We start from the raw sequence: 23,417 nt of genomic DNA, 5'->3' as shown, positions 1-23,417 counted from the left end.
ATTATCGGCGAAAGGCGCCCATCTCTGATCGGCAGATAACCACGCCCCAGTTCCGCCTTCACCACGCCTTCGACACGCCCCCATCAACGTTGTCCGCATCTGCGACGGAGTGCAGTTGAAAACGTCCAAATTCGGCTTTTGATTATACCGCTTTATTCGTTTTTGGGAGATAAACGTCTATCTCCCGATTTGGGTCACAATATAGGCGTTTTTCTCTTTCGATTATAAGCAGGACAGTGTTTTACTCCCCTGACCTAAATATAGGGAAAGGGGATGGGACTTGATATACTGCCTTTCTGGGGTTACAATCAACGCACAGTGGGAATCAAGCACAGTTCCCCTGTTTCTGAGGCTACTCCTCCACGCCAAGGAAGCTCTTTATTTAACTACTAGTAAAAAAGGCCCGTTTCGGACACAAATGAAACGGGCGCTAGCAAGGTTTTCCTGCTCTCACCTCTCATGTCGCTGCGCTCCTCCGGGGTTCTACTCCAGGGGCAGTGACGTGAGAGGAGTAGAGGATGCAGAGCTGACAGCCAATGGCTACCTGCGGTGCCCCGCTTCCTTTTTAACACAGCTGACGTCGGACGGAGGGAGGGGGAGCGGCGGCGATCTGTGGTGGAGGGTTCAGCAGTGGGTGCGGCGACCTTGGGGGGGGTGGTGGAGGGTGGTAGTGGTGGCAACATGGGGGGGGAGTGTAGGGCTGAGTGATGCGATTCGCTGAGTGTCATAGCCCCGCCCTCGATGTCATCAGGTTGTGACGCGAGGGCGGGGCCGACACTCATGGGGGAAAATTCCGATCTATGCCACCTCGGAAGTTGCAGCTTCATTAGAACGTTGGGGTTGCGAATTATGCGCTGAAGGGGCGTGGCTGAGGGCGGGTCTATGAGTGCCAGTGAGTGGTGCTGACAGCCTAGCCTACCAACAGTGCAGGGCTTCAGTGTTTCCCTGCCACAGAGTGAGCTTCAAAATGTTTGAGGTGAGAATTATTTATATAGATGTGCATTTTTTTAGCTGTTGTAGATGATGATTTTAAGAAGATAAATTTACACTATTTTGTATGTCACGACTGCTTTTTAACCTACTTTCTGAAGACAAAGTAGATGGGAGGTGGGGGAAAAGGTTGCCCCCCAGGCATGTGTCTCCTCTTAATAACTTGGGTCCCATTTACACCAAATTCTCAGGACATGTCAGGGGGGACATAAAGACTCTGTCGAAGGCATTTTAGTGCCATCGGTAGGCATCAGGCTGAGAAAAAACCCTGGCCATTTTAAGCAGCCCTGCTATTACTCACACTGCAGTCTAAGCCTTCCTGTAAATAAACCACGCTCTTTGCTGAGACTACCTGGAGATTCCCTTCTGCATTAGTCTGGGCAGCTGTCTCTTACTGTAATAAAACTGCCTGCTGGGAAATCTCTCTTTTTTACCCACCAATTCTGAAGCAGCTACCAGTCAAGAAGAGACTTTCCCTATTCCAGTAGAAAGCCCAGTTGTGAAGAAAAAAAAAAAAAGAAAAAAACCTCCCCCCTCCCCCACGCTGATATCCAGCCAGTAGTGGTTGGCATTTTTTAACATGCCAATTGCTGCTAGCTAAAATTAGACCCAGATATTCCATGCCAGGTCAACGTCTGGGCACTGGCACTGAGAATCCAGGCATGACTGCCAGGAGATAACCATCCTGGTTGAATATTGGTTGGGATCTACATAAGGCAATCTGTCAGGTCTGCCACTCCCCCTTATCCCCTCCCCCACCTGTTCTGATTCCCCCCCCCCCCCCCCCCACACCAATCCTTCTCCTCATATCCTTTGCTCCTTGAATGCCTGCTCTGTTTGGCTCCGTGTTCAAAATGGCAGCACTGGCCTCTAGTGGTAGTCTTGCAGTACTACTGCTAGGTGTCACCCTTCCATAGTATATAGTTGCTAAATAGATAATTACAGACAGCACCAAATAGCACCAGAGTGATTGGTAATGATTCTCAGTGGCACTATCCAGAGAGTGCCATCGAAAATCAAGCGAAAACACTGGTCGGTGGTATGTATCCAGATAGTAGGTGCCGCTTTCTGAGTAACTACTGTAGAATATCGAGCCGCAGGCATTTAACCATCTTGTAATGTAACTTAGTAACGATGCCTGACCAATCTAATCTTAACTTAACCACTGTTCAGCTCTTCGCCAATCAAAAATTGGTTTTAAGCTTCCAGCTCAAGTCGGAACTAGGGCTAAAATCTGGCACCCTGAGCCTTCTTTTACATCTGGGGTTTTCTCCCTTAATAGTTCTTCCCTCAGAGGTTAGCTCTGGTCTCTGGCACTGAAACAGGAAATAAGAGGGGCAGCAGAACATGCAATGCGTTAGTGAGTTGAATGGGTCATGGGTCTGTATATTAAAAATGTGACCCATCTTTTCAGTCTCACAAAACCTGAAAATTCTTGGAGTTACTATTGATCAAAACCTCACTCTTGATACCCACGGTGAAGAACACGACGAAAAAGATGTTCCACACCATGTGGAAACTCAAAAGAGTAAAACCATTCTTCCCGAGATACGTCTTCCGCACCCTTGTACAGTCAATGGTAATAAGCCATCTGGATTACTGCAACGCACTATATGCGGGCTGCAAAGAACAGACTATCAAAAATCTCCAAACAGCCCAGAATACTGCCGCCAGACTCATATTTGGAAACCCTAAATATGAACGTGCAAAAACCCCTTAGAGAGAAACTGCACTGGCTCCCACTTAAAGAACGCATTGCGTTCAAGATATGTACGATCGTACACAAAATTATCCATGCAAATGCCTCGATCTACATGCTGAACCTAGTGGACCTACCTCCCAGAAACGCCACAAGAACATCCCACAAATTTCTCAATTTGAACTTCCCCAGCTGTACAGGACTAAAATACAAGCTGATGCACGCCACTACCTTCTCCTACACGAGCACGCAAATATGGAATGCTCTACCCACAGACCTGAAATCAATTGTCGAATCAAATAACTTTCGCAAATCTTCAACAAGGCCTACAACGAGAACCAACAGCTCCACTAATTCACTCTCCCAACCCAACCAGTTAGGAAAATCCACTTCTACTGTCACCCGCCCAATCACTTCCTCTTTCTTCCCTACTTAAACTCTACACACCACTAACTGTATCTGATATTCTGGAATGACAATGTCATAACAAAACTATGTAAGCCACATTGAGCCTGCAAATAGGTGGGATAATGTGGGATACAAATGCAATAAATAAATACGTACGATCCTACGTATTCCAGCTCCGTTTCAAATATTACTTCACAGTTATCTATTACAGTGGTCATTTCAAGGGGGAACGAGGTGATTCCTGCTTCATCTGCTGAACTTCAAAGGCATTTTAATGCCTTCAATACTTGTAATATCATTACAGCACAGTGAAACAACATGTATTCAGAAATTATGCAGGTGGAGGAGCAGCCTAATGGGACGTTCAGTGGGCTGAGAATTTGGGGAAATGGATCCAATTCCCACTGTGGCTCCTTGTGACTCTGGGCAAGTCACTTAACCCTCTGTTGCCCCAGGTACAAAAACGTAGATAATGAGTCCACTAGGGACAGAGAAAGTACCTGTATATAATTTAAATAAAAATATAAACCACTTTGGTTATACCACAGAAAGGTGGCATATCAAATCCATAAATTGTCCTTGAAGGCTATAACAACAAGTTACTGAAGTGACTTATGCAACAGTTACAGAAACTATCATTGATTAAACCCAATATATTGTGGGTAGGTCATGGATAATAGGTCATGCCATCAATGGGTCTTTGGTTACATGGGTCATGGGTCAGCTTGCATGGCTAATCAGAAACAAGATGGGCTTCAAGTTCAATCACATTGATGCTTGGCAACAGATTTTTGCTTCTCAAACACTGTATGTCTCATTAAGGTGCGTTTCCATTAGCCCACAACAGACTAATTTTATTCTCACAAACATTAACTACATACAGGGAATGAGGCCAACGCAGAGCAAGAGGGTATGGTGGCAAAACTGGAAGTAAACTTCTAAGCAAGGTTAACTCTGTTCTTTCACCACAAGAGGGCAGCAAATACTGTCAATTTAACACAACCAGGACAATAAATAAACTGTAAACAAGTTTCATACCTACCTAGATTAAAAATATTTCTATAAAGCTGTTGGAATCATATTCGGTATGTATTTTATGAGAAAGCTACCAAATAGTGAGGGTCAACACAACTTCAAAATCACACTACAAGAGACCTTGGCATAAGGAACAGAGTACAAACTGTGATGGCAGTGCACTGTGCGAATTAACGAATGTTATTTGCATGAAGTGTGATTTCCCATTGATATATAATCGGGTAAGGGTGGGGATCTGGCACCATTTTGACTGGTGCCCAAAATTATTTTTACACCGACAGCTTTTGCTTAAAAACTACACTGGCAGTTATTATTATTATTGTTAGGATTTATTTACCAGCTTTTTGAAGGAATTCACTCAAGGCGGTGTCCAGTAAGAATAACTCAAACATGAGCAATAGACAATTACAGCCGTTAAAAATATTCAAAAACAATACAAAGTATGGCATAGTATACTACTTACAACGTCAACACAACACATAATAGAACATTACTAGCCGTTGAGCCCATTAAAATGGGCTGGTGGTTCGTCGCCCCCGCCGCCCCTCCACCCGGCCCGTCTCTTCGCTATTCAACTTACATCTCCGCAGGAAGCAGAGATCAGCTGAGGTCCCGTCGGCCTTCCTTCTCTGCCTGTGTCCTGCCCTCGTGTGACGTAATGTCAGCGAGGGCGGGACACAGGCAGGGAAGGAAGGCCAACGGCAGCTCAGCTGATCTGCCTGCTGCGGCGATGTAAGTTGAATAGCGAAGAGATGGCCGGGTGGAGGGGTGGCGGGGGGGGGGTACCAGTGGCGACCTCGGCGGTTCCTTCCCCTTCGCGCAGTTTCCCTCTCTGGCCCGCCCCCCCCGTCATCACGTATTGACGCGGGGGCGGGACAGACAGGGAAGTCTCTACTGCGCATTTGCGAGTGAGTACGGTCACTCGCCATTTATATGTTTGATAGGTGATAGCGAAGGGTAAAGCAAAGATGTAACATAGAGAAGGGTAAGAAAGTAGGAAGAGTTAGAAAGTAAGGTGATTGAGTTAAAGAAAGTTGCCCATGAGGTCAGAGAAATTGTTAAATGTTATCTCAGCGAGGGTAGGAGTGGGTAAACATGTCCCGCTGCAGTATGTGCAGCCCGAGTCACTCCTTGTGTATGTGAGTGAGACTAACGAGTTAGTTACTTCTTCCAGTAAAGGCCTGGTCGAAGAGCCAAGCCTTCACCTGCCTGCCGAAGTAGAGATAGTCTTGTGTCAAGTTGCCACGCTCAGGGCAAAATACCGATTGCTTGGTTTATTCCAACATTTTTTGATCATATCCATAAGAACACTTTGACCCCTGAGGCATGCACTTTTGCGCCGAAACACGGCCCGTGTTGGGTCACTTCTCAAATAAAAGAACTGTAATTATCTCCAACCTGAAGGCCCGGTGTTGCTTTTTATTGTTTCTGGGGGGAACTTTTAAACATGGAAACATGCTCTGCCCATCCGAATCGACCTTAACTGTGGTCTTCTGCCTCTCGCTACCACTAATGTCTTTTCCCTCCTAATTCTGGAAAGCTGCATGTCCAAATTTCTGACTAGCATGCAAATTTGCGTGCACATCTTATATAATACTGTCAGTTGCGTGAGTAACAATGACTTAATTAGCTGCTAACTGGCGTTAGTGCCAATTAACACCAATTATAGCCAATAATTGATTGTTAGTTGGCAGGTACACAGGTAACTGCTTGTAAGGGGCTTTAGAGAACACTGCCCCTCACCCTTAAGAAAAGTCCCTCCGATAGCCTGGGCTACCTTAAGAACACTGGTCCCACCCGGTGAGGAAGTGAGCGGGGAAGGGCGGAGTCAATACCTGGGAGATTAAAAGACAGGGAAGGAAGAACTGAAGCCCAAGTCTATGTCTTTACTGAACATGTTTAGCTGCTGTAACCTGGATGAGGTAAGCCAACTTTGCTTCTTTTGCTAAGACTTGTAAGCAGTGGCGTAGCCACAGGTGGGTCTGGGTGGGCCGGGGCCCACCCACTTAGGGTTCAGGCCCACCCAACAGTAGCACATGTTTAGTGGTAGCTGGTAGGGATCCCAAGCTCTGCCAGCTGAAGACTTCCCCCTGATGGTAATGAATATGGTGTGCTCCACGTTACTGGCACCTGTGAATGCTCAGTTTTCAGTGCATGCCTGCTGCAGACTACCAAGGTGGAGAGAAGCATTTTCCCACCAGCTGAGATATTTTTTTGGCGGCGGGGGGGAGAACATTTGGTACCCACCCACTTCTTGCCTAGGCCCACCCAAAATCTTGCTTGTAAGCCTTGCCGAGGTCCAGCTACGGCCAGACCTGGGACTCAAAAGACCAAAGAACTTACAGGCTGTGTTTGGGACGGGGCAGCCCCCACCAGCCACAGATTGATTGGCCCGCTAGCCAGAGGCCTATTCAAGACTGTTACTAAATAAAAGAAACAGTTGAATCTGATATTCCTGGCCTGTGAAGCAACAGGTCCCAGGGCTCAGGTGAATAAAACATTTATTTTCATATTTATATCCCTTATCTGGTTGAGTTTTTCACAGGGCTACCCCATAACTCTCACCCGGGGTATCACATTACTCTTAGTCAGTATTCTATACGTTAAGTGCTCAAATTCCAGAGTACACAACTTCAAGGAAGGGAGTTGCACCAAGAAAAGTCATGGGCAAGTTGGGCAGGGGAGGGAGCGTGTTAGTCAGTTTAGGTTGGGTATTATTAGGAAAGGTATGGAAAACAGGTGTGAGGATGTTATAATGCCGTTGTATCGCTCCATGGTGCGACCGCACCTTGAGTATTGTGTTCAATTCTGGTCGCCGCATCTCAAGATATAGTAGAATTGGAAAAGGTGCAGCGAAGGGCGACTAAAATGATAGCGGGGATGGGACGACTTCCCTATGAAGGAAGACTAAGGAGGCTAGGAATTTTCAGCTTGGAGAAGAGACGACTGAGGGGAGACATGATAGAGGTCTATAAAATAATGAGTGGAGTGGAACAGGTGGATGTGAAGCTTGCATTTGGTCGTTTCTGAGATGGACGTCCTTGGTTTCGAAAATCGCCAAAAATCAGAAACGACCGTGTCCAGGGACATCCAAATCTAGGGATGGCGAAATTTAAGGATTTGGACGTCCCTGACGGTATTTTCAAAACGAAAGATGGACGTCCATCTTGTTTCAAAAATACGGGTTTCCCCGCCCCTGGATTGGGACGATTTGCAAGGACATCCAAATCGAAACTTGGACGTCCCTTTCAAAAATGCCCCTCCACGAAAGCTTGGGGGACCTGCACAGACAGAGCGTGTTAAACCCAAGTTTCTGAGAGCACAGGAGGCCAAATTTTAACCAGGAAGGAAGCCTGGATTTTGGAGGAGTAGCCTAATGACTAGTGCAGTGGACTTTGATCCTGGGGAACTGGGTTCAATTCCCACTGCAGCTCCTTGTGACTCTGGGCAAGTCACTTAACCCTCCATTGCCCCAGGCACAAAATCTGCTTGGATTGCCCTTTTCCTTAAATATCGATCTTGTAAGAATTAATGTTGAGGGCTGGAGTGTAAATTTTAAGGGGTTTCGACGTTAGCTTAAGAAGAGTGCTGGGCAGACTTCTACGGTCTGTGCTCTGAGAATGGCAAGGACAAATCAAATTCGGGTTTAAAGTATCACATACCATGTAAAATGAGTTTATCTTGTTGGGCAGACTGGATGGACCGTACAGGTCCTTTAGCTGCTGTCATTTACTATGTTACTACGAGGACGGCAAGACCTGATATGGTCTACCAGTGAAGGTAGGGGAGGCAATCCCTGTAAAAGATTTCAGGTATGATAGGGTTGGGAGGAAAAGGATAGCTGTGGTTGGCTTGTATGTGGGAACTTATGTGCATCCACCCAGTGCTCCGATCTCGACCAACAAGACTGGATGGGCCTTTTGGTCTTTGTCTGCCAACATTCACTGGGGCTACTATGTAAATCCCATCATCAGCATTGCTTTAATTTTCACATACTCAGCTGGAAAAGTTGCCAGTACTGTGCGCTTCCACCTGGCAGGACAAAAGTTCACATCTCATATTCTTCTTGGCACCTGGACCTGAGAACAAGGCTTCAGTTTATTTATTTGCTGATTAAAGGAGGGAAAAAAATCCAAAATTGATTCAAGACTCTCACAGAGTTCTTGGAAAAACACAGTTCACTTGGTTGGGGGGGGGGGGGGGGGACCTTCTGTGAATTGTTAAGTTATTCTGAGACACTATTGAGATGAAAAATACCAAAACGAAATGAAATTTAACAAGTTTCTGTTATATCTATGGAGAATACAAAGGAAAAGCCCTGTCGTCAGTCTTAAACCAACCCCAGCATCCCTGCCAACTCTTATCGAAATTCTCAACCCCTATTTCTGCTACCACTTTCTCCCAATTATGTTTAGATTCTGAAAGATCGGGAAAACATCTCGTCTCTAGTAAGTTTCATCCCCATCTCAAATCTGAAGACAATTTCAAGTTTAGCCCCAAAATAAGAGGCAGACAAAAAGTTGACAAGAAATTAGAACAGATCCCTCTGCTGCTGGGCTTTGGGTATACACTGAGGGGCATTTTCGATACGACATCTAAGTCCGACTTTGGACGTTTTGCAAAAAACGTTCAAAATCTGAATAGAAAAGAAGGTCATTTTCAAAAAAGAAAAACGTCTATCTTTTTTTTTCTGAAAATACTGTTTTGAACAAGATTTTGTGATTTGGACATTTTGGTTTTTGGTCCATTTAAAAAAACCAAAAAAACGTCCAAGTGCAAAACGCACAAAATCAAGCCATTGTGATGTAGGAGGAGCCAGCATTTTTAGTAGACTGGTGCTCCAGACATCCCAGGATATAAATGGGACACCCTAGGGGGCACTGCAGTGGACTTCAAAAACATGCTCCCAGATACACATCTCACCGTTGCTCCCTTATTTGGTCTGCTGAGCCCCCCCCCCCCACAAAAAACCCCCACTACTCCCCAACTGTACACCATTGCAGTAGCCCTTATGGGTGAAGGGGGCACCTACTCCTATATGTGGATACAGTGGGGGTACTGGTGAGTTTTGGAGGGCTCACAGTTCCACCACACAGCTCCACCACAAATGTGACAGGTAGAGGGAGATAGGGACCAGAGTCCCCCCCCCCCCCCCCCCACACCACGGTGCACTGCACTGACCACTCCACTACTCCAGGGACCTGCATGCTGCTCTAATAGACCTGGCTATAATATCTGAGGCTGTCATAGAGATTGCTAAATCATATTTGTATTCATATTTGTGGAGGGTGGGAGGGGGTCAGTGACCACTGGAGGAGGTATTGGGGGGGGGGGGGGTCACCCCTGATCACTCCAGGGGTCATCTGTTCATTTATGCCTTATTCGTTATAAAAACAGGTCTAGCTCAAAACATCTTAGTTTTAGTCCTGGACTGTTTTGTTTTGTTCCATTATATAGTAACATAGTAGATGACGGCAGAAAAAGACCTGCATGGTCCATCCAGTCTGCCCAACAAGATAAACTCATATGTGCTACTTTTTGTGTAAACCTTACCTTGATTTGTACCTGTCCTTTTCAGGGCACAGACTGTGTAAGTCTGCCCAGCACTATCCCCGCCTCCCACCAACGGCTCTGGCACAGACCGTATAAGTCTGCCCAGCACTATCTCTGCCTTCCAACCTCCAGTCCCGCCTCCCAAACACCGGCTCTGGCACAGACTGTATAAGTCTGCCCAGCACTATCCCTGCCTCCCAACCACCGGCTCTGGCACAGACCATATAAGTCTTCCCAGCACTATCCCCGCCTCCCAATCACCGGCTCTGGCACAGACCGTATAAGTCTGCCCAGCACTATCCCTGCCTCCTACCACCGGCTCTGGCACAGACCGTATAAGTCTGCCCAGCACTATCCCCGCCTCCTGCCACCGGCTCTGCCACCCAATCTCGGCAAAGTAAAATTATGGCAGTAAAATGACCAAGTCATAGGAACGCCCACATCCCGCCCTTAACACGCCCCCGGCATGCCCCCCCCCCCCCCCCCCCCCCCCGTGTTTTGAATGCACTTCTGAGGGACGTCATAGAAAAACATTAAATAATAGGTTTTGAAAATATTGATTTGGACGTTTTTGTGAGAAAAATGTCCAAATGATGCTTTATGCCACTTTTTAGACGTTTTTCTCTTTTGAAAATGAGCTCCACTATCTACTCATGTTTTTTTGTTAAGCTTCCCTTTTACACTTTTCCTATCCCTCAGAAAGTTTCTCCACCATGTAGCTGAAAAACCTTGGCTTAATATGGCTTATTTTAAAGCTCACTCAGAGTGTGGACATTCAGACTGGTGGAGTTACAGAGATCAGAGAGCAGACCCATTAAACCCACATTATGGTGTCAGAAGAATCCAGAAAGCTCGTCAAAAATGTTTAAAAAAATCACTCCCTGGAGTGTGGGGAAAAAAAGTAAAGATGCTACAGCACACCGGAAGGGCAAAGAAAGCATTGCAAATTTCTACATTCATAATTATTCGCAGACAAGGCCAATCTGTCGTGTCTCACAATTTCTATTTGAACATTAGATCAAGCCAAAGGTGTCTTTTTAACAGGCTTTTAAGGCTCTGAGGGTTTGCACTGAATCATACAAAGTCATAGAGTAATAAACACAGCCCATAAATCAGAGCTGCGTCTTGGTCTCGTACGGACATTAAAGTGTTGGACTTGTAGACTTTCGGCTAGACAGAAGTGCCACTAATAAACTTTCCAGGACTTCCAAATTTTAGGTAAGCTCCAGCCTCCTTCTGGGAGGTGGACTTAAGCATCCGTTTCAAAAACTTAAAAATGAACCTTTCACCTTCTTGCTGTGCAAAGACACAATTACTGGTTGACTGTATTTCCTATCAGTTATTAGCATGAAGGAGAGAAACGCTGTACACAGGTAAATGAACGCATAGATGCAAACTTGAGATAGACTGTCACAATGTGTTAACGATCAATCATTACTCTGTCTTCTTATTAAAACAATAAATCAATACGAGGCCAAGGGAGAGAGGGAGGGCAGGTGGAGATATAGAACAAACTGTTAGCAGAGCTTCATATCAGCAGGTACCTGTGGGCTGCCCATTTCCCCCTATTGGCCATAACTCTTACTATCACAAAGGTACTGCGGGGAAGCGCGGGATGGAATAGAGGGGAGGATAGGGATAGGGTAAGGGGATACAACGGTTAAAAGGTTGAAGGTTGTACTTATCATTCGGCAATTGCTGGGTTTGTATAGATATGCCTACTGTTGTAACATGCAATGTTGGAAATGTTTGTCTTGATTATCTGTAAATCAATCGGCTGAGAAACGATCGGATCCTACGAGGACTTTCCAAGTTCAGACTCCTGGAGGAAAGTAGCAGTAAAGCCGATTCGATATGAGTGGGGGGTATAACGAGGGGGGAATTAGTGGGGGGATAGGGATAAATGGTATATATATATGGAAAGTATTGATGATGACTGTATGCACATGACTGTGATTGATATATCTGATGTGACTATTTTGCTGCTTGTCAAGGTGTTTGTTTTATTAGAATGTCATCAATAAAAAATTGTTGAAAGTTAAAACAATAAATCAAAGGGCAAGCCGATAAAGGGAATCAATCTAGAAAGTGGGATCCAGTACAGTAGACAAAAAAGCACCTTTCCATTTAAAAAAGGGCCAGGAACTGGACAATACGGACACACATCCATTAGCATCAAGAGAGGATAACAGAAAAAACTGTACCAGCAACGTGTCATGTTATTTATTTTATTTTATTGCATTTGTATCCAACATTTTCCCACCTATTTGCAGGCTCAATGTGGCTTACATAATGACCGTGATGGCGATCGCCATTTCCGGTATGGCAGATACAGAGTGACAATGTTGAGGTTCTTGTATAATAAACACATCAGGAATACAGAAGAAGGGTTGAAGTTGTGAACAATTCGAGTCTTAGTTTCATTAAGTTGTGAGATCGAGTCATTTAGGTTAGGTCATCAGGGTATGCCTTTTTGAATAAGTAAGTTTTTAGTGATTTCCAAAAGTCTGATAGGTCGTGAGTTGTTTTCAAGGTGAATGGTAGTGCGTTCCATAGTTGCGTGCTTGTAAAGGAGAAGCTGGATGCATAGGTTGATTTGTATTTAATTCTTTTGCAGCTTGGGTGGTGTAGGTTTAGGTATGTGCGTGTTGACCTTGTGGTGTTTCTGGTTGGAAAGTCAATGAGGTCTAGCATGTATCCCGGGGTCTCACCATCGATGATTTTATGTTACCACGAGATAGTGTGTAGTTGTGTACCAACTACACACTATCTCGTGTGATAGCGGGGATGGGACGACTTCCGTATGAAGGAAGACTAAGGAAGCTAGGGCTTTTCAGCTTGGAGAAGAGACGGCTGAGGGGAGACATGATAGAGGTATATAAAATAATGAGTGGAGTGGAACAGGTGGATGTGAAGCGTCTGTTCACGCTTTCCAAAAATACTAGGACTAGGGGGCATGCGATGAAACTACAGTGTAGTAAATTTAAAACAAATCAGAGAAAGGTTTTCTTCACCCAACGCATAATTAAACTGTGGAATTCATTGTCGGAGAACGTGGTGAAGGTGGTTAGCTTGGCAGAGTTTAAAAAGGGGTTAGACGGTTTCCTAAAGGACAAGTCCATAAACCACTACTAAATGGACTTGAGAAAAATCCACAATTCCAGGAATAACACTTATAGAATGTTTGTACATTTGGGAAGTTTGGATTGGCCGCTGTTGTGGACAGGATGCTGGGCTCGATGGGCCTTTGGTCTTCTCCCAGTATGGCAATACTTATGTACTTATGTAGCTCTGCTTTATGTGATGAACGTTAAAACGCTTGGCTAGTTTAAGAGTATTGGGTGCCTGTCTTTGCCTCACACGTACTTTACCTTGCATTTGTTTTTGTGACGATACTCTTCTGTGTGTTCACCGAATGCTGTATTATTGGATTCTCAAGTCTATTTATGTGTTATTACCGTCAGTGGCTGAGGCAATTGACATCGAGTCCTGAGACAGGTGAGGAAAGCGCCGAAACGCAGGACTGCGTCGAGTCTTTGGATTTTCATGTGAGAATAAACCTGCTGTTTGGATATACATCTGGTCTACCCCCTACTTTTTCTTTTTGTACTTTGCAAGAGTACTTGGGTGCCCCAGGTGAACCTTCAGAATTACACTCCCCAAATTCACTTTATAAAAATCTCAGAACTGGACATCTTAAGTTAAACAGTCAACTTTTTTCGCAGGTAAAAGTATGAGTAAATGGTCCTTTTGGGTTTGCGTTGCTGTTGGGACTTTTCCATTGCTTTGACTGCAGCCTGCTTTTTGATGACCCCTTGAAGTTGATGCCCTAAGGCCCTGATGACGAACCTATGACACGCGTGTCAGCACTGACACGCGTAGCCATTTTCGATGACACGTGGCGCCACCGCAGTGTGGTCCGCCCTCCCTCCTCACTTCCGGAAACTAACCTTAAAGCCTCCTTTCATGTCGCAGCAAGCAGCAGCAGGGCAGGCCACTCCTTCCTTCCGTGTCCCGCCCTCGCCTGACGTAACGTCCGCGAGGGCGGAGCACAGAAGGGAGGTCTGCCCTGCTGCTGCTTGCTGCGACGTGAAAGGAGGCTTTAAGGTTAGTTCCGGGCCTGGTAGCGGGTGGAGGGGGGGCCCGGCGACCTCGGGTGGGCAGCGATCTTGGGTAGGGGGGGCCCGGGGGCGGTCCTAGTAGCAGTGATTTTTCTTGAAGTGACACACCACCCGAGTTATGCTCGGTTTTTTGGCGAATTTTGACACACCAAGCTCAAAAGGTTGCCCATCACTGCCCTAAGGAATCACCTAGTCCTGCCTAATGGTTGGGACAGCCCTGATTAAACACAAACCTGATGTGGAAAGGGAAATGGGACTTGATATACCAGCTTTCTGAGGTTTTTGCAACTAAATTTAGAGCGGTTTACATATATTCAGGTACTTATTTTGTACCAGGGGCAATGGAGGGTTAAGTGACTTGCCCACAGTCACAAGGAGCTGCAGTGGGAAATGAACTCAGTTCCCCAGGATCAAAGTCCGCTGCACTAACCACTAGGCTACTCCTGCACTAGCAACATCCCATGTAGAAGCCTGCCCTTGCAGATCAGCAATGCAGCTGCGCAGGCTTCTGTTTCTGTGAGTCTGACATCCTGCACGTACTCAGATTTGTTAAATAGACACATTTACCAGCACTGAAATTCAAATAACAGAGATATAATACAATGTAATAGTGATGGAATATCTAATAATCACAGAATAACTTGGAGGGGCATAATCAAACAGCGCCGGCTACATCGGTGGCCGGCCATCTTCGCAGCCGGCTCTGCGAGAGGGCGGAGCCAAGCATATTTTTGAAATACGCTTGGCGCCGGCCAAATCGCTCGCTGGGTTTACATGAGATGGCCGGCTTCGTTTTCCAGCCATAATGGAAACCGGGCCCGGCCATCTCAAACCCGGCGAAATGCAAGGCATTTGGGCGTGGGAGGAGCCAGCATTTGTAGTGCACTGGCCCCCCTGACATGCCAGGACACCAACAGGGGGGCACTTAACAAAATTTAAAAAAAAATAGCTTCCTGGTGCATAGCACCCTTACCTTGGGTGCTGAGCGCCCCAAATCCCCTCCAAAACCCACTCCCCACAACTCTACACCATTACCATAGCCCTAAGGAGTGAAGGAGGGCACCTACATGTGGGTACAGTGGGTTTTGTGGGGGGGGGGGGGGGGGTTGGAGGGCTCCCATTTACCACCACAAGTGTAACAGGTAGGGGGGGATGGGACTGGGTCCACCTGCCTGAAGTGCACTGCACCCACTAAAAACTGCTCCAGGGACCTGCATATTGCTGTCAGGGAGCTGGGTATGACATTTCAGGCTGGCATACAGGCTGGCAAAAAATGTTTTATTGTTTTTCTGCCTGCCCTAATTTCCAGCCCTACCTATGCTGGTGTGTGACTTATGCCAAGCTAAGTCTATGCTTTAAGATGTCTTTTTTAAGTAGGGATGTAAAATGTTACTGATAAATAAAGCCTTACTGCTTAATCTCAGCTGCCAGGGACAAGAGGCCATACAAGATTTGGTGCTTCCTCTCGGCTACCTAAGCAGCTTCCATGGCCACCCCCACAGGGCAGGCTAAGCCACAGCTGGCCAGCTTGAGAAGACCCTGGCATATTTAAACGTGTAATGGTTTAAATTTCAGTAGTTTAAACAGTTACCTTTCTAAATATTTATATTCCTACTTTGCCCAACAGAACTACAAAGAACCCCCCTCTCCCCCCCCCCCCCCCGCATCTACCAATGTCTGAATTTGTCCTTAAAGAGCGAGCACAGGATGTGAACGCATCAAGAGGAGTCTGGAATTAAAATTCAGGGAATAGATGCATTTCTGGATGTTTTATTACGGTGGCATTTAAGAAAAAATATATATATGTATGTTCATTAGCTCTCTATTCAATCATTTAGATGTGTTTTGTCGGAGTTCCAGCTAAGTGAGCATAAAAAGCAATTAGATATAAAATGTTTTAGCATCTAATGGGGTGGTACCATATATTACCAGAACACAAGCTACGTGAAACGCTGACTTCTGGAGGTCAGATTAAAATCCTTTGCACACAGACGTCAACAAGGCAACGCCACTAAATTAACCTTCACTCAAGATACGCTTTACTTGCTAAACAAGTCTTTACATTCTAAAGGGGGGGCTGGTTTAGTTTTAGCCCCCGAAAGCCAAGTTGTCTTGATTGAAAACAAGAATAACCTTGATGTCAAGTGATACTGGAAGACAGGAGCACTTGAAACTCAAAAAGGACAAACGGGAACTAATAATTCTTCGTTCAGCAGCAGATGGTCTACACAACCGTTGTACAAGATAATTCACCTAGTTGCGGAGTTGCCTATCCGAACAATCCTGCAAATTCACGTTAAGCACAAGAACGTCAAAATACATACTTCAAGGTCATACACTGAGCTGCAGCTAGGGCAATGAACAGAGACCCCCCCTGGGTCTGCAGAAGCTCAGTGTGTGGCGGCAGCTAAAAAAGCAAATAGAACGTTAGGTATTATTAGGAAAGGAATGGAAAACAAAAATGAGGATGTTATAATGCCTCTGTATCGCTCCATGGTGCGACCGCACCTCCAATATTGTGTTCAATTCTGGTCACCGCATCTCAAAAAAGATATAGTGGAATTAGAAAAGGTACAGAGAAGGGCAACAAAAATGATAAAGGGGATGGGACGACTTCCCTGTGAGGAAAGGCTGAAGCGGCTAGGGCTCTTCAGCTTGCAGAAAAGACAGCGGAGGGGAGATATGATAGAGGTCTATAAAATAATGAGTGGAGTGGAATGGGTAGACGTGAATCTAATGTTTACTCTTTCCAAACGTACTAGGACTAGGGGGCACGCAATGAAGCTACTTCGTAAATTTAAAACAAACCAGAGAAGATATTTATTCACTCAACGTGTAATTAAACTCTGAAATTTGTTGTCAGAGAATGTAGTAAAGGCAGTTAGCTTAGCAGGGTTTAAAAAAAAAGGTTTGGATGGCTTCCTAAAGGAAAAGTCCATAGACCATTATTAAAATGGACTTGGGGAAAATCCACTGCTTATTTCTAGGGTAAGATGCATAAAATGTATTGTACATTTTTAGGATCTTGCCAGGCACTTGTGACCTGCATTGTCCACTGTTGGAAACAGGATGCTGGGCTCCATGGACCTTTGGTCTTTCCCAGTATGGCAATACTTATGTACTTATGCTACTATTTGATATTCTGAATGGAATCTTGCTAATCTTTGGGGTTCTACATGGAATGTTGCTACTATTTGAGAATCTGAATGGAATGTTGCTACTCTTTGGGGTTCTACATGGAATGTTGCTACTATTCGAGAATCTGAATGGAATGTTGCTACTCTTTGGGGTTCTACATGGAATGTTGCTATTGTTTAGGTTTCTGCCAGGTATTTGTGACCTGGATTGGCCACTGTTGGAAACAGGATGCTGGACTTGATGGACCTTTGGTCTGTCCCAGTATGGCAATACTTTTGTGCTAACCTATGAGCAACTCTGCCATCTCCACAGTCAAACAAGGTAGAATGGAATGTGGTTACCAGTGGTATTAACATTTTTCCAGTAGAATTTTATTAGTCTGAGAAAGGGCTACAGACAAAAGATTTCTCTACCTGGTCTTCCACCTCTCTCTGCTGCCACTCCTCTGCTTTCTTCTGTAGCTCCTCCTGAATTACACGAGCATATGCCAGATCCCTCTCTTCACTTGCAATAGAAACAAAGACAAAGTGGAGTTTTATTACCTATAGCACAAACCGGTCTCCATTCTCAACCCAACCCGTGCAGTTCCAAGGTAAGAAAGTCAATGTGGAAGGGGGGGGGGGGGGAGATTTTGGATTTAGCTCTTAACTTTTTATTTTTCAGATGTAGCTCAAGGTGAGACCGATGCAGTAGACATTTTCCTGTCCCCAGAGGGCTCACAATCTAAGAAGGCAATTCTATACCTGGGTACCCCCCTATTAGGTGCTCCAAAGCTCACGGGGAATCCCCATTTTATGATGGTTACCATTACTGAACACTGGTGTGGCTAAGGTTAGACATGCTCACTTATGCCAGGTCAATGGCAGGTGTAAAGGGGTGTAACAATGTGCAACATGTCACATGTGTAACTTTACAGTATTCTGTAAATTACACGCATAAGTGGGAGACACACCCATGCTCTGCCCATGCTCACTCCCCTGCACAGTTATGCACTAATGCGCTTACTCACTACCTTGCAGAGTACATTTACAAAGGCAGGGGCCCTTTTACTAAGCTGCGTAGGCGCCTACGTATGCCCAATGCATGTCAATTTGGGATCACTACCCCGCTACCGCATGGCCCGGGCAGTAATTTCATTTTTGACGCACGAACCCTATGCACGCCAGAAAATACTTTTTATTCTCTGACACGAGGCACTACCAGGCGGTAAAAAGGCATTTTACACACGTAGACCCTTACCGCCCAGTTAACGCATGAGACCTTACCGCTGTCAACGGGTGGCGGTAAAGTCTCAGACCCAAAACAGAGGCGCGCCAAATTTCGTTTCGCCGCATGTCCATTTTCGGTAAAAAAAATTTTTAAAAAAAAAAAGCATTTTTACAGGTGCGCTGAAAAACGGTTCTGTGCGCATCCAAAACACGCGCCTACACTACTGCAGGCCATTTTTCAGTGCACCTTAGTAGAAGGACCCTGCAGGCAATGGAGGGATTAATGGCAGATTCTATAAATGGCACACAGATTGCCATACACAAAATTGCATGATATCACTGAGATGTGCATGCAACCAAATTGGCCAACAAGCCGATTAGTGCTAATTGGGTGCTAACAATCAATTATTATCAAAGTATTCACTAGGCATACATAACTGTTTGATGGTGAAGGGAGTGCTTAGATAATCTATCTCATTATACTCAGCTTCAACTTCACATAAAATACATCCTTATTCAAAACATCATGGTCTAGTTAAACAAAGATACTTTAATAGGATTGTCAGACCAGCGTGTCTGCCTCTATAATGGCTAATATGAGCCAAGCATGTTTCAAAGGCAGTACCACAATCCTCATTGATCCCAATTTTTAGTTTTTCTTTTTGTATTATTCACTTCTATCATTTATCTTGGTTTTCCACACTCATTATCGATTTTCAATTTAATACTTAGCTTTTCAGATTCAGTGAACATGCATAATGGAGACCCGGTATCACCGACATAGATCCATGTTTCGCTGTACGCTGTTTCAAGGTAGTCTCCTGTTTTCTCATAGCGTACAGCGAAACATGGATCTATGTCGGTGATACCGGGTCTCCATTATGCAAACAAACAAACGCAATCCAGACCTAAGTGACTTGCCCAAGATCATGAGAAGCAGCGGTGGGGTTTCAACTCTGGCTTCCCAGCCAACGGCTCTAAATATTAGGCTATTCTTCCACTCAGGAGTTACTACCACTCAGGTAAAGTAACAAAGATAAAGCAAAGGGGCTGAAGAAAATCCAAAATTAAGCCCAAATTTGAAACTTCAAAATATAAGGGTTTTTTTTAACTAAGCTGTGATAGCATTTTATCTCGTGGTAGAAATCAGCTGGCGGTAAATGCCGAGACACCCATGGGAAAACAATGGGCATATCGGACTTTACCGCCAGCTGATTTCTATGGCGAACTAAAAATGCTACCACCGCTTAGTGAAAGACCCCCTTAAAGAGATCAAAAACATTTTTCAGAGCCAATAGAAACATAGAAACATGACGGCAGATAAAGGCCATATGACCCATCCAGTCTGCCCATCTTCTGTAACCCCTAATTCTTCCTGTTCCTAAGCGATCCCACATGCTTATCCTATGCCTTTTAAAATTCTGGAACAGTCCTCGACTCCACCACCTCCACCGAGAGGCCATTCCACACCTCCACCACCCTTTCTGTGAAATAATACTTCCTTAGGTTATTCCTAAGCCCCCTCTTAACTTCGTCATATGCCCCCTCGTTCCAGAGCTCTCCTTCATTTGGAAAAGGCTCTCTTCCTGTACATAAATGCCCTTGAGATATTTAAACGTTTCTATCATGTCTCCTCTCTCCCAGCGTATACAAGTTGAGGTTCATAAGCCTGTCCCTGTAATTTTTGCATTCAAGACCGCTTACTAATTTCGTAGCCGCCCTCTGGACCAACTCCATCCTGTTTATATCTTTCCGTAGGTGCGGTCTCCAGAACTGCACGCAGTACTCCAAATGAGGCCTCATGATTCAATGACATTGATTAGGTTAATCTCAAAAATGGGTTTCAGCCTTACATGGATGTTAGCTGAACAAAGCATTTCCCAATAAATAAATCTAAAAATAAAACGGAGGTGGCCCACCCAGGGCCAGAGAGGGAGAGAAGATGGGTGTTGTTGCTGCCACTGCCACAGTGGCCCCTTGCTGATCCATAAGTGGCAGCTCTCCACCAGCCCTTGGGATGGCAAGGGTAGTTTGAGTCACCTGGGCATGCCAACTAGGCAGTGGAGGGGCTAACAGACTTGCAATGAGGAGGGAGGAGGAATGTAGACATAGACCACAAAAGCAGAATGCATCTAGGTACACCCAATGGATCAAGTGTAAAAGAGATAAATTTGCAGGAATTAATGTCTATGAAGCACAATTCAAGAAAGGAACTGCTGGATGGTAACCGTGCTCCCTGCTCACCCTTCCACCTGCTAATTACTAATATTAATAATTCATAATAGAGTGGAGGAGTAGCCTAATGGTTAGAACACCGGGGGTCCTTATATTAAGGTGCGCTGGTGTAGACGCGTGTACTGGATGCGTGCAGGTCCATTTTTCAGCGCACCTACAAGAAAAGTCTTTTTTTTTTTGGTCGAAAATGGACGTGCAGCAAAATGAAAGGGAAATGGGACTTGATATACCGCCTTTCTGAGGTTTTTGCAACTACATTCAAAGCGGTTTACATATATTCAGGTACTTATTTTGTACCAGGGGAAATTGGCGCACATCCATTTTGGGCTGAGACCTTACCGCCACCCACTGACTTAGTGGTAAGGTCTCGCGCGTTAACCAGGCAGTAATCATCAGCGCGCGGGTACACTGGCGATTACCGCCCAGTTAGTGCTGCACGCGGTAGCTGGGCGGTAGTTCCGAACTGGCACACGTTGGGCGCGCGTAGGCGCCTACGCGGCTTAGTAAAAGGGCCCCTCAGTTTCACATCTAGGGGTGCCTCATTCAAATCCCACTACTGCTCCTTATGATCTTGGGCAAATCACTTAACCCCTCCTTTGTCTATGTCCTGCGTATAATATTCACAAATTTTAATTAAAAAAAACATAATAGCTGGAATAAAATCAAGTTTAAAGTGCTGTGCTCTGGTTATCTAAAACCCCTTCACAAAAAAAAAAAAAAATTGTGAGACCAGTAGGAAACAAAAACAGAAAATGGACCTTGAAGCCCAGTCAAATAAAAGTGGATTGACCTACATCTGTCGTCGTTTTTGTAAACACTGGAGCTTGCTCTGCTGGTCTTCTTCATCTTGAAGCTTCTTGGCTATTCGAATGTCCTTCTGGACTAGCTTGTTCTTCTGAATGTTTAAAGCATAATGTTGCTCAACTGGGGTGGTAAAGGGAGAAACGGGTTCAGTCAGACATAGCCATTGGACCACTGCAGGACTGAGGCTGTCAGAAACAGAAAACTCACTCCAAACATTTCACTGGAAAGCAAAATGTTTGACTTTATTGCAGAAATTCTAGGGCAGGCATAAGGAAGACACAGAACGTTCAGACTCTCTCGGCAAGGCATAAACAGGGCCGTTGAGAGACCTGGAGGGGCATAATCGAACGGTGGCGGCCATCCCCGGGGTCGGCGCCGCAAGCGGGCGGAGCCAACCGTATTTTTGAAAAAGATGGCTGGCCATCTTTTTCTTTGCTAATACGGTTGGGCCCGGCCAAATGTCAGAATTCGCCGGGTTTGACATCAGTTTTCAGCCATAATGGAAAATAATGCTGGCGATCTCAAACCCGGCCAAATGCAAGGCATTTGGTCGTGGGAGGAGCCAGCATTTGTAGTGCACTGGCCCCCCTCACATGCCAGGACACCAACCAGGCACCCTAAGGGGCACTTCTAAAAATTAAAAAAAAAAATTAAAAATAGCTCCCAGGTGCAAAGCTCCCTTCCCTTGTTTAGCCCCCAAAATCCCCCCCAAAACCCACTCCCCACAACTCTACACCATTACCATAGCCCCAAGGGGTGAAGGGGGGCACCTTCATGTGGGTACAGTGGGTTTTGGAGGGCTCCCATTTACCACCACAAGTGTAACAGGTAGGAGGGGATGGGCCTGGGTCCACCTGTCTGAAGTGCACTGCACCCACTAAAAACTGCTCCAGGGACCTGCATACTGCTGTCATACATTTGAGGCTGGCACAGAGGCTGGCAAAAAAGTTTTTTTTGGGGTGGGAGGGGGTTGGTGACCACTGGGGGAGTAAGGGGAGGTGATCCCCGATTCCCTTCGGTGGTCATTTGGTCAGTTTGGGCTCCTTTTTGAAGCTTGGCCGTGAAAAGAAAGGGACCAAGTAAAGCCGGCGAAATGCTCGTTAAGCATGGCTTTTTTTTTCCATTATTTGGCGAAGCCGGCCATCTCGTGAGCACGCCCCCGTCCCGCCCCCGTCCTGTCTTCACTACCCTACCGACACGCCACTTTGATGTTTCGCCAGCTCCGCGATGGAAAGCAGTTGAACCCGGCCAAAATCGGCTTTCGATTATACCGATTTGGCCGGGTTCAGGAGATCGCCGGCCATCTCCCAATTTGTGTCGGAAGATGGCCGGCGATCACTTTCGAAAATGAGCTGGATAGCCAGGCCCGGGGCAGAACTGGACTGCCGCAAGCCGCCCCCTCACACTCACAGCTGTTCCCGCCTGCCCGCTTCCTTTCTGTCTTTGCCTCCAAGGGGGGGCCTGGGCCCGGCGCCAGTAAGCTGCTTCTTGTGTGCCTGCTCCAACGGTTTGACCCGGATGACTGCATTAACACGGTATCACGCTAATGCAATCATCCGGGTCCTGGTTGTCACGCAGGAGCAGGGGAGGACAGACCTGGAAGCAGGCAGCAGGAAGAAGCTTACCGGAGCTTGGCCCGGCCCCACCTTGGAGGCCGGGCCCGGGGAATTTTGCTCCCCCTGCCCTGGTCATAAACTTGTTAACAAAGGAAATGTCACTGGAATATTTACAACAGCAATGACTTTTTAAAAAGTTAAAAGACCTAACTTTCAAACAGAATGCTATAAGCCTATTCTAACGTTATATTCCAGTGATCAATGACGACACGCCCAAGTGTTACGTCCCCCGTGCTGAAAAACTGTTCTACACTTTGCACCTACAGTAATTCTCCATACATGCCACACGTCAAAGCATTCAGGACGTAATGTTTTCAGACGTCACTGGCCTACCCTATGCCTAGTTTTATATTAACTAAAAGCTGTGATTGGGGGAAAAAGAATCATCAGCACACATTCACTGTAGAGCCCCCTGGGACCTGGGACTTCAGTCTCCTGGCTAATTGCTCTGTGTCTGCCCTAGAAGCTGAGTCACTCAGGCACCTTTTAATTAAAACAAAAATAAAATATCCCCGGAAGAGGACGATGAAGCAAAGAGTTTGCACTGGGGAGAGCAGGGCTGCCGAATTTCAAATAAGGTTTCTGCAGCATGGTCGGCGGTAAGAAGGGC

At 45.8% G+C, this 23,417-nt stretch overlaps 1 protein-coding gene across 1 annotated transcript in view; it reads right to left on the bottom strand.

Annotated features, from left to right (window-relative positions):
* Positions 1–23,417, bottom strand: part of LOC115456845 (trichohyalin-like) — a 160,793-nt gene that overhangs the window by 65,681 nt on the left and 71,695 nt on the right. The window contains 2 exon segments of the mRNA XM_030186168.1: positions 17,358–17,448; positions 21,182–21,311. Of these exon segments, the coding sequence (XP_030042028.1) occupies positions 17,358–17,448; positions 21,182–21,311 (221 nt within the window).

Source organism: Microcaecilia unicolor, chromosome 13 (assembly GCF_901765095.1).
Source record: "Microcaecilia unicolor chromosome 13, aMicUni1.1, whole genome shotgun sequence".
Classification (NCBI taxonomy): Eukaryota; Metazoa; Chordata; class Amphibia; order Gymnophiona; family Siphonopidae; genus Microcaecilia; species Microcaecilia unicolor.
Note: the sequence above shows the minus strand (reverse complement) of the source record. Positions and strands in the feature narration are given on the sequence as shown.